A 19,658-nucleotide genomic window follows, 5' to 3' on the forward strand; every position below is an offset into this window, starting at 1 on the left:
TATTGCAGCAACTATGTAACAAAAAATTAAAACAAAATTTACTTAATAAAATTAAAAACACTCGTTCGGAAACGTTCAAAGCAATTCTCAAAATGAAGAGTTGGGAAATCATCGAACAATAAAATTTTAAGAGTCTAAAATCAAAAAAGTTTACCTTAAAATTTTAAAAAGACAAATATTAAAAGTTAATTACTAAAAGATTTTCGTCATCTTTCACGAGAGATGAAAATCGTTCGTGAGATTTTAAAAATTCAGCAAAGCAGGCAAGTGAAGAGCGAAAAGCTTTAAAAATTAAGTTTTACTAAACAACAGAAATCTGGCAACTTTTAAAAATTAAATAAAAAATATGACATTAACTCCCTTTCTGTATGTATACAAATTAATTTTCAATAAATAATACAATCAAACGTGTTTAACGATAATAAAAATATTTTTATTAATTAAGTAAACATAATTATTTATATAAACTTTAAAATTTTATAGGAAAGTAACTTCACCAAATTCGCGATCTGAAGAATTGATTTTTTTACTACTAAGCTGAACCGCATGAGTAAAGCTACACACTTCAATAGAGAGTTGGGAAGCTAAAGCTTTAATCAGAGTAGACTTTCCGCCGCCAGGAGGGCCGCTCAACCAAAGAAATTCCTTTTTTTCCTTTGTTTTATATATGTTTTCAAACAAAATATTTATGGTTCAATATAGTTATTTCTGACTTGTTTTTTCTTCATTTTCTCAAGTAGCCATTCACGAACAAAATCAACTTTTTTTTTTGTAACAACAATAGAATCCTCAAATTTTATAGTTTAGTATAAATTATTTGATTAAATTATGTTCGTAAACGGAACTTACCAGCTTGGGTATATAAACATCATACCAAAGTTTCTCCGTTAACATAGAGTAACTATCTAATAGTCGAAGAAAAGAATTATTTTTATTTCGAAGAGTTGAAGAAGAAATAGAGTGTTCATTTATTAGATCGCCTTCATGACTGATAGACTCTGATTGAAGTAATCCTTGATCCTGTATAATTACAAAAGATGCTCTTTTAAAAAAAACCATATACAGTCAGATTTATTCTATTAAAAAGGTATAGGGCAACTTAGCACCTCCAGAGGGCGGTATAATCTTTTTGTTTTTAGAAACTTCATTACTTTCTAATGTGAATATCTAGAAAAAAGTTTTTTAACGATAGCTGGTAGACTTGCCCCAGTCCATTTTTCTAACGTAACAATAATACCGCATTTCCTGCTTTCCTGCTCGTGCTCGAGAGTTTGTGGATGAAATATTATGAAATGCATAACCTTAACAGATCGCGCAAAGCTGGATGGGTGAATACTGGGAAGTGGCGTAAAGTTATGTTTCTTGTTCACTTGAATATAGAGTTTTAACAACATATTCTTATAATGAAAACTTGTTTATCACAAGAAAGGTTGGGAGAAAAAGTACGCGAGTATGAATAAAATCTTTTCGATGAAGGAATGCTCGTTTAAGTCTGTCAATTTTTTTAACCTGCATTTTAATATACATTTAACGGTTAATTATTATCATTTCAGCATTTATACATTTAAAAATTGCAGTAAAGTATTAATTATCATCTTCAACCATAAACCCTAATTAGCAGCTTTACACTACGGTACCACCCGTTGTTTAAATTAACTGGCGTTGCACTTTTAAAAATTGCATTTCCGAGTTGTGGTTTTAGGTTCGTATACTTAGTAGTTAATAATAGTATTGTGTACTCGATTTCAATTAAAATTTTTAAATATATTGAAGTACTACGATTAAGTTAGAGTACTGATGTGTTATTATGATTCTCTTATTGTTCAAAGTAAACTCTTAAAATTTCTTGAAAGTATATACTGGGAAATTTTTGCTTTTAAACTATTTTACTATATTAACTAAAAGTGATTGTGGCGAGCCATGGTCAGCCTATATATAGAATATACTGGTAAATATCACTTTTTTCATCTCTATTGTATCGACACTGATTTAGAGTCGAGCACCGAATGCTAGAAGCACCAGTTCAGTCAATCGGGCTTTTAGTACAAAGCTCTTTATTTATCTTAACTCTATGCCTATTTTTATTTTGTGACTGTTTTAGCGGCCCAGGATTTAGGCATTCTAAAGGTTTTTTTTTTTCGCCATGGTTTCGTCCGCAACTAATCACTCGGATAGCGGAGGGTTTCTACAGAAATTAGCACGGTCTACCAAGGTTTCAGCCAAGGATTCCAAGATCATTCTAGGCAGATTACGTTTAAAATTGCTTCGAAAGGCAATGCCAGTATATATAGCGTAAGATTCTCTTTTTAGAGTTAAAGTTAAAGTTTAAGGTTTGGAGGAGGTTCTTTCACCTTGAAAGAGTATAAGACTCTTTTTGAGTGAACTCGAATGAGCAAAGTATGACTCGAGTTTTAAGGTCAACTTTAGTAGAACAAAATAACAACTAAAAACCTAGAATGTTAGCTAATTAAAATGTTCTACCAAAGTAGAACTAAAAAAGTAAAATAAGTAGGTTAAATCCTCTTAACCGCTTGGATCCCAGGTAAAGCAGGCATTTTCCCTTTGGGACGACAGGTAAATTGTGTAGCAAAGGGTCTAATAGCGTAATAAGGATTTAACCTACTTATTTTACTTTTTTAGTTCTACTTTGGTAGAACATTTTAATTAGCTAACATTCTAGGTTTTTAGTTGTTATTTTGTTCTACTAAAGTTGACCTTAAAACTCGAGTCATACTTTGCTCATTCGAGTTCACTCAAAAAGAGTCTTATACTCTTTCAAGGTGAAAGAACCTCCTCCAAACCTTAAACTTTAACTTTAACTCTAAAAAGAGAATCTTACGCTATATATACTGGCATTGCCTTTCGAAGCAATTTTAAACGTAATCTGCCTAGAATGATCTTGGAATCCTTGGCTGAAACCTTGGTAGACCGTGCTAATTTCTGTAGAAACCCTCCGCTATCCGAGTGATTAGTTGCGGACGAAACCATGGCGAAAAAAAAAAACCTTTAGAATGCCTAAATCCTGGGCCGCTAAAACAGTCACAAAATAAAAATAGGCATAGAGTTAAGATAAATAAAGAGCTTTGTACTAAAAGCCCGATTGACTGAACTGGTGCTTCTAGCATTCGGTGCTCGACTCTAAATCAGTGTCGATACAATAGAGATGAAAAAAGTGATATTTACCAGTATATTCTATATATAGGCTGATATCCCTTGACTTGTTTGAAAATTTTTTAAATGGAGTCGGTGGGTTCATACAATGTAATAGCAGCTTACATTGTAACCAAGAAAGCTCTAGCTTGATATATGAAAGTCCGCAGTTGTTTCATTCTTTAATCCGGTCGGACGTTCATTTATATATACAAATTGGAATCCCTTCCTGGCCCGAGCCTTATAAAAAAAAACATTCAGCTTTCTTTATGTTACTTTTATTTAGGTTATCTGTCGTAGAAGTAACTTCTAAAATCTTAATAGTTAATTAGCCTTGCAACTGGTTTATATCATAAGAGCAGGCCCTTTATTTACTTTGTTTTTACCTAAATTAATTGAAGTGACTCTCACCCCCGCCAAAGAAGTTGTCGTCTAACTTTTATAAGAAAAAGAATTGTTAAAAATATGAGCTTTAAAAAACTTCTTTTGATCCTTTAAGCTCCCCACCTAAAGTTTTGAAAGAAGAGTAAGCTACCTTTAGCTAGTTCAAAATCTACTTTAGTTATATTAGTTATTTTGCCTCCTATTAAGTATTTAGACTACCTGCATAGAGAGCTTTACAGACATGAACTTTTATTGTTTTCTCTTTTAAACAATATAAATGTTAAAATTTTTCGCATAAAGAAAAAATTTATGTTAATATACAGGAAAGTCAGATACCAATTCGTAAATCTGTTGCTAAACCGAGCAAGTAAAAGTTCATTTAGTATTTGAACAGTCTCAGCAAGCAGATGAGGGCAAAGGCTGCTTTAGTAGCCTTCAAAGACGCGAAGTACTAAGCCAAGGCAAAATTGTGGGTTGACATCTACTTCTCATCTTTTTGTATTATATCACAACTTAGAAGTCGTAAGTTTATTAATATGTAATTCTAATAAGAATTATGGCACGAGATTATAAAAGTAAAGAAGAAGAAGCGATAGATCTTGTGGAAGCCGCTGAAAAAAAACTAAAGTCTTCCGGGTTTTTTTCATTTTTTTCAGGTTCAAGCAAAGAAGCCGAGGCTAGAGATCTTTACAATCAAGCAGCTATATGCTTTAAGATGGTTAAAAACTGGAAAGGTGGAGATCAATCATCAAGAATATTTAAATAAAAAACTTTTTTTTTACTCTATTCATAATTCAAAATATTTATTTGCCTTAACTAGGTGTTGGTGATTGCTACTCTAAAGCGGCAACTTTGGCACCCACAAACTCGGAAAGGGCTTTAGATTTCAAAGAGGCCGCTACTGCTTATAAAAAAGTAGATCCCAACGGTATTCTTATTATTAACAAACTTAATATAAACTTTGCAAAGTTTCACCCACTTTGAATTTTAATGATTAACTAGAAGATTATAATATTTATATTTATCAATAAAGTAAAACTTTTATATAATTTTTTAATAGTTTTTAATTATAATTTGTACTACTTTTTTTTTAAGTTATTTTAATAAGCTCTTATGTTTGATAATTAGCTGCGCTTCATTGTTTAAGTCAAAGTATTAGCCTTCTCACCGATTTGGGTCGCTTTCGGGAGGCCGCTAAGGTCTTTGTGTGCTTAATTTTTTATAAAAATAGTTATTTTTGCTTTTTTATTATAATTACGAGTAATTTATAAAATTTTCTTTATTCCGTTTGTTTACTGCTAAGTGAGTTGTTTATTAAATCTAGTTCTATTGTTAAGCTCCTTTTTAACTAATTATATTTAAAAAGTTCTACTTGGTTTTATTAAATTTAAAATATTCTATAATAATGAAATTTATTGTTTTTTCTGTCACAAAAACTTTTTTTTATATTATTTCTATTAAGTTGGTTATATATAGTAACGGTTGTAAAATTATAAGTGAGCAATAATCAGTTTACTTGTAATTTTTTAATATACTTCAGAATTTTACAAGAATAATTCAGTTTTTGTTCATACCTTTACCTATTTTCTATATTTTCTTATATAAAGTTTGGATAGTTTTAATTATTTTCTACGAAATATTCTACAGAAGTTTTTAATTATTTCAATTTAATAAATTTAAAATCTTCGAAAAAATTAACACTCAAATCATATAATTTCAGCGCCCAAGTTATTATTTTCCTTCTGAAGCTATTTTTATTAGAGACAAATAGAAGTTGCACAAATTTACGAAGAGCAATTAATTGATCTTCCCAAAGCGATTTCTGCTTATAGTGATGCGGCGGACTGGTTTTCTACGGACGGAAACTGCCCGTTATTATTATTAATATATATATATATTATAAATCTATAAGAAAAAATTATAAATTTTCAAAGCTTTAGAAAATTGTGATTATAAATGGTCTTTTATATTTTAAATAAAAGAAGCGTGGTTATAAGTAATTTTATTATAGAAAGTTATATATATTTACTATTAAATATTAAATATATTTAAAGAGTCAGTAAATAGTTTTGGTTATAAATATTTACTTCCTTTTTTATATGTTTAAAATAAGAAATTTACTATTTTTTATAAAAATAATTTAACTTAGGAAGTTTTTACTTAAAACTTTATATAAATTTTTAAATAATATTATACAAATTCTAATTATGAAGAGATAATTAAGTCATTTATTATATTTTTCTTATTAAATTTATTAAGTTATTTCATTAGTATAAATTAAGTTATAAAGGTATACATTAAGTTATAAATAAATACAAGATTTTTGAAATCAATTTCGTAAATTTTCTATAAATCTTTTATAATCTGGGAAAATAAAAAAATATAATTTTGATTGTATATCTTTATTTATTTTTAATGTTTTGTTTAGTTTAATTTTTATATTTTGAGTAAAAGGTGATAATTATGTTTTTGTCATTTATTATAAATTTCTAGATGTATAAAAATTGTAATAAAAGAAAAATAGAATCCCCTTAATATAAAAATATAATATATATTTATTAAAATATAACAGAAATAAGAATAAAAACTTTTTATTATATAATAATATTATCTGTATAAAAATTTAGTGATAAAATCATAATAGTGATAAGTAAAGTATAGTTTTCCAAGGTGCATTTTTACTATTTTCGCTGTTCTTTTTATTATTATAAATAATATAAACTTTAAAAGAGTTTATATTTATTTATTGGGTTATCTTGAAGATGAAAATAAAAATTTATTATTATTAACAACAGAAAAAAAACTGTTTCATAAGGTTTAATATATTTTGTCATAGTTTAGAAAAAATATAAAAGATTTCAATAATAATAATAATAATAATAATAATAATAATAATAATAATAATAATAATAATAAAAGTATTTTTGTTTTTATGGTTAAATTGAAAAGAAACTTTTAGAAAAATAAAAAATATAAAAAAATTATGGAATAAAACTGGAAAAGCGAGTTCTATAATAGTTCCGGTATAATTATCCACAAAACTTAATTATCATAATAAATAAAAAAACTGAATTTTTTTTGTAGAGTTTCTTTTTTATATTTTCTGTTAGTTTTTTAAAAAAAAAATTTTTTTAATTATAGAAAAACTTAAATTAATAATAAAATTTAAATTATTTTATAAATTTATTATTTATAATAAAAATATCGTACTTACAAGTTTATTATTTTTTGTTGTTGTTAATACTTCTATTACTATTACTATTTTTATTTTTATTATATTTATTTATTATTATTATTATCATTTATTGTTGTTTACAGTTCTGAAGAAAGAAAAGCTCTTATCAAAGTCGCCCACTTTTCTGCTCAACTGGAAGACTATACTCGAGCGATTAACCTTTTTACCAAGATCGGCTCGGAATCCAGCGAGAATCCTCTACTACGTTTCGGTTATTATTATATAATTATTATTATATCAATTATTATTTTTCGTATACTTTTATTATATGAATAATACTTTTATACTTTTTTATATATTATAATTGTAGATATTAAAAGTTATCATTTTTTTCAGTGGCAAAGTTTTTTATATCCTTCTTTGTTCTAATCGCAACTGCAAAATTTGTCATTACTTATTACTACTATTTGTATTTACTTATTTATATTTATTATTTTTGTTAATAATAATTGTTTTTTTTGATATATAAAATATTTTTTTATGGAAGTGTTAATAAAAATTTTATATTTTTATAATATTTTTAAATAGTTGATATTTATTAAGTCTCTATGCAGGTTTACCTCAAAGATTCTATGTATACAAAATATATAAAAACGTAAATGTAATTATTTATATAAAATACAACAAAATTTTAAATAATTCTTGTATTTTCAGTAGAAATTTTTATTAATTAAAATTAAAATTCCTATTTTTTTATTATAATTTTTTTAAAAGTTTTATAAATATTTTTTTTTTTAAAATTTACTAAACAATAATCACTTTATATATAATTGAATTTTTTTAATTTATTATAACAAAAAATAAAGATTTGTTATATTATTATTAAAGTAAATACTAATGTAAATTTGTTTTTATTAATATTATAATTTTTTTTTCCCGTTTACTATATAATTTTCATTAAAATATTATTATTAGTATATTTAAAAATGTTTTTTATTTTTACATGAATGATTACTTCAAAACCTTTTTTTTTGGTTATACTCTAAATTTTTATGTAATTGTATTATAATTAAATTTATATAAAAATAATTTTTTTATTTTACTTTTATATATTTTAAGCATTTTTTATTTGTTTTTTTTTTAAAATTAGTATAGTAATCTTTTATCAAAGTTTTTTTTTGCTTTTATTAAATTATTATTTTACAATAATTTTATCTATTAAATAGAATACTTTAAAGATTTTATTTATCATTTGCATATTTAAATTTATTTATAGTGAATTTAAAATTTTTAAATTATTTAGTAGAAAAAAATATTTTAAGTTTTTTATTATTTATAATTACTCAAAAGATTTTACATTTATTAATATAAAAATTACATATTTTTAAAGTAAATTTTTGTAAATTTTTTTTACTTTATTAAACTTTTTAAAATTTTTGTAGAACTTTTTTAACATTTTTATTTTCATAACGATTATAACTATTTTTATATAATTTTAATTTTTATTTATTTATTTTATTGATAAAATTTTTTTATTAATGCATTTATATTAATATTTTTTTATTATATATAAAAACAATTACTTTTTATTATTTTCCTAAGCTTTTTATATATTTTTATAATATATAACTTTTCTTATTATTGAGGTGCAAGAGAATATTTCTTAAAAGCTGGGCTCTGCCATATATGCACACAGGCACTTTTTTATTACTATTTTTAATTAATAATAGTAATATATAACAACTTTTACTGTATATAATAAATATTATTGTATACTAACTTTTTCATACTTAGCCTAATCTAATTAAAGTGCAAATAAAAAAGTTATTAAAAGTTTTATTAATGATGAAACGAACGTTTTGCTTAATGTTATCACTACATATAATTTTTTTAAAATAACTTTTATATAACAATAATATTATAAAAAATATTTATATGTATTAATAATTAAATATTTAAAATATAACTTTATTATTATTATATTATATTATATATTTATTAAATATTACAATTTTTTTTGTTACTATAATAATAATATTTGTTTTAATAAATTTATTGTTATTCTAATAATACTTCTTTACGAGATTTTATTTTTTAAAAAAACTTTTGAGTACAACTTTCATATTTCAAAGTTATAGTATAATAATTTATATGACAAATATAATAAAAAATAAATATTGCTATATATATTTTTTAAATTACTTATGGTTTTATTATTATTATAAAACCTATTAATCTTGCAAAACATTTTTTCTAGTTTTTAAAGTTTTTAAAATTTTTTGTTTTGTTTTATAGTACAAATAAAAAAATGATGCAAACTTAACATTTCTTTATTATGCTTGTATAGTAAATTTTTCCTTATTAACAAGGATTTGCTTACTGCCAAGCGAGAAATGGAAAAATACTGCAGCCTGTGCCCCAACTTTGCCAACTCTCGTGAGCAAAAGTTCCTTCAGGATATCATCAATGCCGGTTGGGCTCCTCCACGTGGCTAAGAAACCCATAAATTAACAATAATAATTTTACGCAGTTTTTATAAAAAATCAACTTCACTTATTTTTAATTACAAATTATTTAATATTTATACTTTCATTTTCTGAATTAGTATTATATTTATTTATTAATTTAGGAGAAGAGGAAGATCTTGAAGCTTTTGTTGAAGTTGTGAAAAAGTATGATTCTATGACTCCGTTGGATACGTGGACGTCGACTATTCTTTTAAAACTTAAACAAAATCTCGGCGAAGTGTCTGTCACGTGACGAGCTTTCGGCGTTTCCAATTTGCTACTCGCTTCGTTAAACTACTAGAATACTTGGATAAAGGAACAAATAAACTGATTAGATTTTTGCTATAGACAAACAACTAATAGAAATTACTATTTATAATTTTGTTTATTATTTTTTATTACTGTAATTAAATTTTACTTTGCCTTCGCAAGTATATAAACAAATAATTTATTTTTTAGATGAAAACATCTTTTAAATTATGGTTCACTTTCCAAAAACTAAGATAATATAAAAATATAAAAAGTACCTATTACCGCTTGATTTTTTTCGACCCTTATTGTACTTGTAACTTATAATATATTACTTTTATTGTTTTCTGTTAAATATGCTTCTTTATAAAAAAAATTAAATATTGCACTAACATAACTAAATATTTTAGGTTTTTTCAGTTACATTTAGTTATATAATTTCAAAGGTAACGTTATGATAAAGCGTTAATATGAATCAACCTAAATATGGATTGCATTTACCATATCTCGTTTAGCGGTTACATTTAGTTATTAAATTTATGAAAGTAACGTTATGATAAAACGTTAATAAACTATTTAAATTTTATGTGGATTTTTAAGTAGTAGTTTCTGCTTATAGTAAAAACATTTAAGATGTCTTCTATAAATTATAGCCTGAGTAAAACGCTTGCGACTGGTCAAGAAGTAACAAGTATATAAACATTTTATTTTACGAAAATTACTTTCGCATAACTCTGATTTAATATCTATATATTTATAAAGACTCGACCTAAAAATAACCTATAATATGAAATTCGTCTAAATTAAGAGTTAATTAAAAATATTTATGTATAAATAAAGTTTAAGTAATAGAAGCTTGCATGCTATAAATAGGCTTAGTTTACCGTTTCCTATTATCGTGTAGCTGGAAGTTGCGCTAGCGCCGCCCTTATATCATTAACCAAAGATATGACGAAAAATTATTAAGGTAAGTTTTTAAAATAACTTTTTATTCGTTTATATTTCCAGTTATTTAAAATATGACCTGTTTGAAAGTTCCAGAAATAACGCAATAAGTAGATTTAGTCGCAGTCTATATAAAATGAATTTATTCAAGTTAAAAAGATCCCTTAATAAAACACTACCGGTTAGAAACAATCAAATAGTTATATAAAAAAAGTTTTTTATTTTTACTAATTTTTTTTTTAACTGCAAAGAAAATACTATGAAAAAAAGAGCGTAGGTAAGTTAAATTCATTATTTATATATTACTGGCTTATTACAGTCAAAATGCTTAATTTTTACCTCCCTTGAATAATAAAGAAACGTTTGATGAAATCAGCTTCTCTTGAAAAGCTGTGACTTTTCAGTCTGCTTAAGCCAGCATTGGCGACTTTAAACTTAGAATACCCATTCGTTTTATTATTATTATTTTGTTTCTATAAGATCGAGCGCAGACTACTTAGTTTTGCTCAAAACTTAAATTTTTCTACATTGGTCGTGCATACAAGTGTTCAAATTCCGCTCTTGGTGGTACAAAACTGTTCGTGTGCGCATAGTTAGAATTAGAGAAAATACTTTCAAATAACTAATTTATTTGGAGATAACTGCAAACATTTGCTTCCGGGTATTTGTTTTTAATACTTTATATTTCTCGGTAAAATAAATATAGGCTCTATTTTCTTAAAAGTTCATTCATCCCTGCTTGTGGTCTAGATACTATACTTCCTACTGCCTTTACAGAAGTTAAGTAAAGGATAACTATTTACGACGATAAAGAAATCTTTATCCAGCGTCTTTTTTTTGTTATGCTCCATTCCAATAATCCTTACAAGTAAAACAACTTTACACAAGTTTTATCTTTAATTTAGTACAGTTAAAAAAAGTTCTTCTAGAATATAAAACAAGAATTTTAACCGTCTCATCTTTATTAGAGCATTTTTAAAGTTGAATACAAATGACACAAACACTTTGTAAAAGACTGTTTAAGCTTATGCCTTTTAAAATCTTTTGAAAACATAGATGAATATGTGCAAACTTTATATAACGACAATTAGGTGTTTAAACGTTGTGAATATGTAAATAAATGTTTGCAAGCGGAACGTTTTAAGGTGGTACTTGATAAATATGACGCTTTACTCGCTTTGCATCCACTTCTGTTGAGTTTTAGAACTTTTTCGCTTATATATACAGTAAAGCTTTTTATAATCAAGTCTTTACAGAAAATTTTAACTAAGTTAATAATTAAAACATTTTTAATAATATACAGAACTGCTGCTCCTTATTATTTAAAAAAAAAACCTTCATGAATGGCTAAGAATGAATATAAAGTATAATTTTTTGCGAGCTTGGCCAAAAAATGAATCAAAACTTTTAATTTGAAGTTAAATCAAATCTTTATTACTTATTATATAAAAGAGTTCTTTTTTTTTTTTAAAACTTCCGTATTTTTTTATTTGCCATCTAAATCCCCTCAAAAGTTTATTTATATATATTTTTTCGAATCCAAAAAATGAATTTAAATAAATTTGTTTCCCTTTTCATGTCTTATTTCCTTCAAGTTCCTTAAGAGCTTTGTTATATGCGATTCTAACGTTTTTCTTCCAGTGGCCTTTTAATTTTGAAAGCTGAATAACGAAATCAATAAAAGTTTCAAAACAATTTAAAAAAACTTTACAACCATTTCAAGATCCGCCTCTTTTCTGCCAAGGGGACGGATCTTTTTTTCAGGAATCCATCCCCTTTAATAAATAAATTAATAAACAAAGCAATTATGGAATAATTTTTTAAAAGAAATTATTTATAAAAATTTTTTAGAAATGCTGGATTGAATATAAAAAAAAAACTAACGCATAAAAAAAAGTTATTAATATTAATTTGCAATAAAATTTTTTTTAAAGAGTTTGCCAATCGCATTAATAATAAATATAAACTTTTTATAAATGTAATAAGAATAAAGAAAAAGATTTCAAAAGTTAGAAATTTAAAACCGCAAGGAAGGTTTAATGCAAAAAAAAAATTCCAAGAGTTACTAATAAAAAAAGTTTATATATATAGAAAGGAATTAGCACAACACCAAGTCTTCCTTTTATCGAAGTATAGGACCAAACAGGAAGACTTCTCATGTTCGGCTTTAAGCACCTTTAATAAGAAAATAAAATTAAATCTAATAAAAAAAATTAAAAGCGAGATTAGCAAAAAAAAAAAAAAAAAAACCAAACATTAAAAAATTTAATTAAAATAATAATAATAAGAAAAAAAGAAAGATTAAATATTAAATTAAAATTTTCTAAATCATTTAAAGATTATTTTTTTAAAAATTAAATAAAGTAAAATTCAAAGAAATTCAAGAGTACAGCTTGAGGAATTCGCCGGAATGGAGGCTTCACAATCTAAATCAAAAAAGTGAATTGTTATAAATTAAAAAAAAAAATTCTATTTCTTATTTATTTATTAAATATTATTTATTACTTATATTATTAATACTTTTGCAGGGTAGTAAGGAAAGGTATCTTGCTTGGCCCATACAATAGCACTATTCTGTTTAGGCGAAATGGAACACGCAAGCTCACTTTCGTTGGTTATTACTTCCACTAAAAAAATAAGTTGATGCACATAAATTTTAAAAAAAAAGTTACTAACTCGAATGTAAATTATCGGGAGAAACTTGAGGTTCCTCCGATGGAAGAGCAGATTTTTCATTGACAACTGATAAAGAGGGACTTGTATCATTGGACGAAGTCAAGGACAAAGGGGACTCATGATAGGCGGGCGTTTCCTCTTGTTGGAAGACAGGCTCTACAGAGGGGCGCAAGCAGTTCCTTCTAGAGCGGCGGGGTCCGTACATGTACTGCCCTTTCAAGCAATCATAAATAATGCTGCGGCCCTCGTCGTCGACGATGGGGGGGTGATTGTTGGACTCCCACGTGATAATTGGAGAGGCATCCGAGGATAGCTGAGGTTTTTCGAGGGAATGAGTCAAGAGAGCGGCAGCATCGTGCTCTGCTTTCTTTGCTGATTGATAAAACTCTGGAAGTTTTTTTACTTTTAATGCGCTCTTTTTCGTGTCCTTCTCGGAAAAATTTCTTATTAGTTTTGGCTTCTGCTCCCCAATTGTTGGGTCATGAGCCGAAGGTAAGGGAAGGCCGTTTTCATAAACTTGTTCTTCAAAATTCTCCAAGTTTCCAGCTAACAATAATAATAATGGTCATAGTAATAAATAATAATAATAGTTATACCTCCACCAGAATTTTGAAAAAATTTTCTTTTTCTTTTTAATGGAGGACTGCTCAACGTAATAAAAAAAATGAATCATGTAAAAATAGTATTAAAAAAACATATATCCATAATGAAATGTAAATAAACCTAAACTAATATATTTAAAAAGTTTATATAATATATTAACGTTAATAATAAACTAAACTGACATTTTGGTTGTTGGTTGAGTTCCACGTGCCTGTTGGCCCATTATCTTTAGAAAAAAAGTAAAAGAAATTTCAATATACAACTTTTAGTGAACAAAAGTTTGCCTCATTTTTAACAGTTTTCTCAAGAGAAACTACAACCCCGTTCTCTCCAAAAGTTACTTCGCTTAAACTATGTATTATAAATATAATTATGCAGAAAAAAAGTAAAAAAAATAAAGTTAAAAAATTAAATAAAGAAAACAAAACAAAATTGTATAAAAACTTAAAAATAAGTATATATACTAAAAAAAAGGAGGAAAAAAGTGGCGGAAAAGATAAACCTTTTTTTAACCAACTTCAAAAGTTCCTTCCCTTTCGCGCCAATTCTCCGAGCTTCCATGTGCACAAAGTGGCCATAGGAGTTAAACTTCTTGGCATTAGCAATCATCAGCGAAAAGTCCTCCTCAAATTCCTGAATGGAATGGTACTTGTGATTGGCTGCTTTTTGGCGCATTGTCCCCAAATCTTAAGAGAATCTTAAAATATTGACACAAAATTTCGAGAATATCATACCCATTGGTTGCTTTATAATGTCCAGGTAGCCAATAACAACTGAAGAATCAACAGGCTTAGCGAATATCGAGTGAACGTCCAAAGTGTTGAGTCCGTCAAGAGCCTCAAGCAACAATGTCTGGAGAGGGAAGACCTATTATTCATTGTATATTACCAAAAAAATGAATTAAATAATATTACGACAAAAAAAAAAACTAAACATTTCTTCGTATAAAAAGCAACACATAAAATATATTAAGACAAATCGCAATAACGTTATAAAAGCACGTGTCATACAACAAAATTTGTGTCCTTTTCTTTAGTATTTATTGAAGGCGAATAAACAACTGAAAAAGAAATAGAAAAATCCAATGATAATAATAATAAAAAAGTTACTAAAGTTTAACGTCAACGCCAGAAAAGTTATTTCAGATATATAATTAAAATGCATGCTTGCTTACAATAAAATTGTGCTTAAAATTTAAAAGCACTAATCAGAATGATAATAAGTATTTAGATGCCACATGTCTTAAAAAAAGCACCGAGCAACCGTAATGTAGTCCACAACCCACATAAACCAAGATTTTCCTGCAACTAACCACGGATTTAAAAAGGTCTTCCTTCAAAGCCACGCATTCCTTTTTCAATTTCTCGCGTTTAAGACAAAGCTCAGCAAGCAGACGCAGTCTTTCAAGACCGAGTCGAAGATTCTGGACGGTAACGCTCAGATGCGAGGAATCTTGAAAATGATTGGCTTCCTTGCTGGTCGTCTGCCCTTTGAATTCACAAAAAATTTAGCAAAAACAAAGCATAGATTAAAAAAACCCATTACCATTTTGCGACTGCAGGCGGCGGAGTAGTGGAATGCCACTTCGTGATTGACGCTTTAATGTCCAATAGCTAAGGATCATTTCGGCCAACTGTCCAATGAATAATAACAATTATATTGATCACTGGAAAATAAACTTTTTATATAAATACAAAAAAGTTATATTGTACTAATAATGTAATAATATATTCATTAAGATTATACTAGAAAAAGGAAAAGAAAATAAATCTCTTATCTAAATTCCAATAAACAGTGATGTAAATAATGTATGTAGTTTATGAATAACCATAAACTTTCTAACAAAAAACTTTTTATTTGATAAAAAGTAAATATAAAATTTCATTATAAAAATTCTACAAGTTTGTATATAAATAATAAACTTTTAAGAAAAGAAATGAATAAAATTTCAGAACATTTTATAAAAGTTTTAAAAAGTTTCAAGTCAATATCCTTATTATAAATAAATTAAAAAAATTTTAAACACTTCAAAGTTTATATTAAAATAAATTCTAGAAGACCTTCTTTTTTTTATATATGGAAGAAAATTTGGAAAGAAAACGTAAAATTTCTTCAACACCGACAGAAGGAATGATCATCACTGGGACGTCAGGCTCCTGCAAATTAATAATAATAATAATGAAATTCTGTTTAAAAGTTTTTTTAATAAAATAAAATAATGCAACTTTTTTAAAAAAAGTAAAAATAATTATAAGTAATTCTAAAAAAATTATTATATAACAAATTAATATATAAAAATATTATAAAAGTATATATAATTTTTATAATTTTTATAATTTCTTTATTATTATTATATTTATACATTATTAATTTTTTAATTATTTTTTTTTTAATATTATTATTTATTTTATTATCTTTTATATTATCTTAAGATTGTACTAATAATAATAGATGATACATAATATAAATGAAAAGTATCATAAAAAATTATTAAAATATATATGAAATTAGACTATAATTATATATGATAGAAATATTCTATATAAAAAAAAGAAAATAAAGATGAAAAAAAAATATTATTAAAAGAAAAATAAATATAATTAAGAAAATTTACTTTATAAAAAATTGTAATCCAAATAAAATTTATGTAAATTTATATATACAAATTCATTCTTTTATAAATTTCTAAAATACTAAATCATATTATCTTAACTTTTTTTTATGATATATAATATAGTTATTAATATTAAATATTTATTAGAAAAAATAAAATCGTTAGTAAAAAATTTTAAAAATGATATATAATAATATAAAAGATTTAATATTAACTATTATGACCATAAAAAATATATCATCCTAATAAAACTTTAATAGCTATAAAAAAGGATTATACTATTTTAATAAAACTTTAAAAGAAACAATAAAATGAAACAAATAAATTTATTATAAAAAAAAATAAGGAATCAATAAAGAAAAAAAAAAACAAAGAATTTTATAAAATAAAATATATAAGTAATATTAGTTAATATTATTGAAAAAAATTATATTACTATGAAATTTTAAATAAAGGAAAAAATAAAAATATTTATTAATAATAAAAATAATATAAAAACAACATTTTATGATAAAACGAGTATTAAAAAATTTATAAAATAAAAAAAATAAATAATAAATATTATTAATGAATTTATACTACTATAAAATTATTTAAAAAGTAAAAAAATAAATTATTAGTATTAAAAATAAAAAATATATAAAAATTCATAATAAAATAAGTAACACAAATAAATTATTATAATTAATATTAATAAAGAATTTATGCTACTATAAAAATTTTTTAAAAAAAGGTAAAATATTTTTTATTTATACTAAAAAATAAAAAATAAAAACATTTAATAGAATAAATATTAATAATTATTAATAATACCAAAGAAATTTTATAGCACTATAAAAATTGTAAAAAAAGTAAATAATCATAATTAATATTAGTTTAAATTTATATTACTATATAATTTTTAAAAAAAAGGAAAATAAAAATATTTATTAAAAATAAAAAATAATAAGAAACAACATTTATAATAAAACGAGTATATAATAAAATATATAATAAAAACACTATATAATAAATATCATTAGTAATGAATATTATTATAAAAATTTCAAAAAAAGGGAAAAAAATAATTATTAATATTACAAAATAATAAATATGTATAAACATTAAAATGAGTATAAAATATAAATAATACTAATTAATATTATTAAAAAACTTATATTACTATAAAAATTATCAAAATAGTTTAAAAAAGTAAAAAAATATTATTAATAATAAAAAATAATAAATAATGTATTATTTATAATAAAATTAATGAATAATAATAATTATAATTATAAAGAAATTTATATCATGAAAAACTTTAAAAAAAAGTGAAAAAAAATAAATTTTAGTATTAAAATATTTAAAAAAGTTAAAAAATATTATTACAAATATAATAAATAATCATTTTAAAAAATTTTAAAAATATTCAAAATCAAAATTATTAAAAAGTAAAAATTTTAAATGAAGTATAAAAACTGATCAAAAAAAAAAGATTCATAAAAAAGATTTACAAAATATAAAAAATATTAAACTTATAAAAAAAATAGTATTAAAAATGTAAATTAATATATAAAATATAAATATGAATATAAAATATTTTTCAATATAATAAATAAAAGATACAAACTAATAAAAAGATTTACAAAAGTAAAAATATAATAATATCATAATTATTACGAATTAAAAATAATAAAAGGGAAGAAACACAAAAGATATATTTTATTAAAATATTACTAAAAAAATTAATGAAGATAAAAAAACTTTTTTTTTATGAATATAAATAATAATTATTTTCTAATAATAAAAATACTTGTAAAAAACTTTTATATTAAATATGATGAATAAAAAAAAGAATCAAGAATCTTTGAAAAAAGTATAATTATTATCTACAAAAACCGTGCTAACAACATATTTAAAAAAATTAAATAATAATTATAGTTAAAAAGTATATATATAAAAAGTAAATAAACTAAATAACATAATAATAATAAACATGTTATAAAGTGAATAAGGAAAAGAAAAATAATAATTAATAAATATAATATAACAATAAAAAATATTAAAAAAGTTAAATATTATAAATAGTAAAGCAATAATATATAATAATAAAAATAAACTTGTAAAGCTTTTGTAAAATAACAAAAACAATGTAAAAAGTAAATAATAATGAAGTATAATAAATATAAAAAGAACTAGAAAATATAAATAAACTCGTATAATTTTAGTGAAATAACAAAACACAATATAAAAAGTAAATAATAATATAAAAATATAATAAAGTATAAAGAGAACAAGAGAACATATTAAAAAGTTTATAATAATATAGAAAATAGTATAAATAAAAATATATAATAATAATAAACTTGTATAGTTTTAGTGCAATAATAAAAACAAAATAAATAGTAAATAATAATAAATAAATAACAAAATGGTTTAGTTAATAAAAAAAAATTAAATATATAATAATTAAAAAATTAAAAATATAATAATAATTATCAAAATAATAAACTTTATAGCTTTATAATAAATAAAATACTTGCATTGTCATATGACGTTTTCCTTTTCTTTTTTAATCGCGTCTACAAAATAATAGAAAACAATAAAAAATAAAAATAAATAAATATTTTAAGAAAAAATAATAAATTTAAGAGAATAGGAAATAATAATAATATCATAATACTTTTTGGTAAATAAGTTAATAATAAATATTATTATTGGTAATAAGAAGTTTTAAATATTTTAAAAAATATAAATAATAAAAAAAATATAAATAAGAAAAGATTAAGAAGTAAAAATAATTAATAGATATATGGAAAATAGAACGAAAAATAATATAAACATAAGAAAAAAATAATAACAATTCACTAGAGAATATATGGGAAATAATATAATAATAATAAAAAAAAACAAAGAAATAATAATATGATAAATAATAATAAGAAAAATATAATGATAAACAATAATAATCAATAGTAAAAAAAAAATTGTATAATGAAAAATAATAAAGTAAAAAAAGTAATAAAAATGATTATTAATATAATAATAATAAAATAATTGTAATAATTATCTATAATAAATAAAATAGTACAGAAGAAAAGTGAAAGCCGCTGCTATTGGCGGGAGTATGAGCTTCACAGTAAGAAATTTTGTTGGGATGCTCCAAACTAAGAGTGTAAATTTTGTAAAAAATATTATTTATTGTTAGTTTTTATAGTGTAAAAAATAACTTGAACGCAAATGTTTATTATTATCGATAATTATTATATTATTATTATTATATAAAAAATAAAAACAACTTGTACTATAAAAAAAATAATAAGAGTAACCATCGAATTGAATAGAAAAACTTTATATGAATATAAGAATCAATATA

General features: G+C 23.2%; 2 protein-coding genes and 1 long non-coding RNA gene across 4 annotated transcripts; 1 reads left to right on the forward strand and 2 right to left on the reverse strand.

Moving 5' to 3' along the window:
* Positions 1-205: 205 nt before the first annotated feature.
* LOC135143621 (uncharacterized) lies at positions 206-1,236 on the reverse strand. The gene is made up of 5 exons (XR_010282857.1): positions 1,107-1,236; positions 850-1,020; positions 714-788; positions 498-654; positions 206-282 (listed from the first exon to the last, which is right to left on the reverse strand). It is a non-coding gene; the product is annotated as an uncharacterized LOC135143621 (long non-coding RNA).
* Positions 1,237-3,903: 2,667 nt separating this feature from the next.
* LOC135143613 (beta-soluble NSF attachment protein-like) lies at positions 3,904-9,524 on the forward strand. 2 transcript variants are annotated; one of them, XM_064075510.1, is made up of 9 exons: positions 3,904-4,003; positions 4,087-4,268; positions 4,355-4,462; positions 4,663-4,733; positions 5,296-5,405; positions 6,853-6,980; positions 8,356-8,405; positions 9,079-9,181; positions 9,339-9,524. In XM_064075510.1, exons 2-9 carry the CDS (start codon positions 4,091-4,093, stop codon positions 9,467-9,469), a joined length of 879 nt encoding a protein of 292 aa, XP_063931580.1. In that variant the 5' UTR covers positions 3,904-4,003; positions 4,087-4,090; the 3' UTR covers positions 9,470-9,524. The 2 variants fall into 2 exon arrangements, with proteins under 2 accessions (XP_063931580.1, XP_063931581.1); XM_064075511.1 differs by having other exon boundaries at positions 3,981-4,007.
* A 2,403-nt stretch (positions 9,525-11,927) lies between these two features.
* On the reverse strand, positions 11,928-15,317 carry LOC135143614 (bromodomain and PHD finger-containing protein 3-like). Its single transcript, XM_064075512.1, has 13 exons — positions 15,235-15,317; positions 15,002-15,177; positions 14,424-14,556; positions 14,192-14,375; positions 13,974-14,040; positions 13,872-13,915; positions 13,683-13,729; positions 13,087-13,632; positions 12,931-13,037; positions 12,801-12,836; positions 12,521-12,585; positions 12,125-12,185; positions 11,928-12,071 (listed from the first exon to the last, which is right to left on the reverse strand). The coding sequence occupies exons 1-13, from the start codon at positions 15,311-15,313 to the stop codon at positions 11,985-11,987; spliced, it is 1,632 nt and encodes a 543-aa protein (XP_063931582.1). The 5' UTR covers positions 15,314-15,317; the 3' UTR covers positions 11,928-11,984.
* Positions 15,318-19,658: the final 4,341 nt, after the last annotated feature.

Source organism: Zophobas morio, unplaced genomic scaffold, assembly GCF_036711695.1.
Source record: "Zophobas morio isolate AGI-343-1 ecotype UQ-CSIRO unplaced genomic scaffold, CSIRO_AGI_Zmor_V1 ptg000066l, whole genome shotgun sequence".
Classification (NCBI taxonomy): Eukaryota; Metazoa; Arthropoda; class Insecta; order Coleoptera; family Tenebrionidae; genus Zophobas; species Zophobas morio.

Excerpts from the sequence above, each read along its gene's own strand:
- LOC135143613 (XM_064075510.1), top strand. The coding sequence starts at position 4,091 with ATGGCACGAGATTATAAAAGTAAAGAAGAAGAAGCGATAGATCTTGTG. Across the intron at positions 4,463-4,662 it reads TAAAAAAGTAGATCCCAACG|CTGCGCTTCATTGTTTAAGT; the intron begins GTATTCTTATTA and ends TTTGATAATTAG. Across the intron at positions 5,406-6,852 it reads TCTACGGACGGAAACTGCCC|TTCTGAAGAAAGAAAAGCTC; the intron begins GTTATTATTATT and ends TGTTGTTTACAG.
- LOC135143614 (XM_064075512.1), bottom strand. The coding sequence starts at position 15,313 with ATGATCCTTAGCTATTGGACATTAAAGCGTCAATCACGAAGTGGCATT. Across the intron at positions 14,557-15,001 it reads AAGACCTTTTTAAATCCGTG|GTCTTCCCTCTCCAGACATT; the intron begins GTTAGTTGCAGG and ends AATGAATAATAG. Across the intron at positions 12,586-12,800 it reads TCCGGCGAATTCCTCAAGCT|GTGCTTAAAGCCGAACATGA; the intron begins GTACTCTTGAAT and ends TTCTTATTAAAG.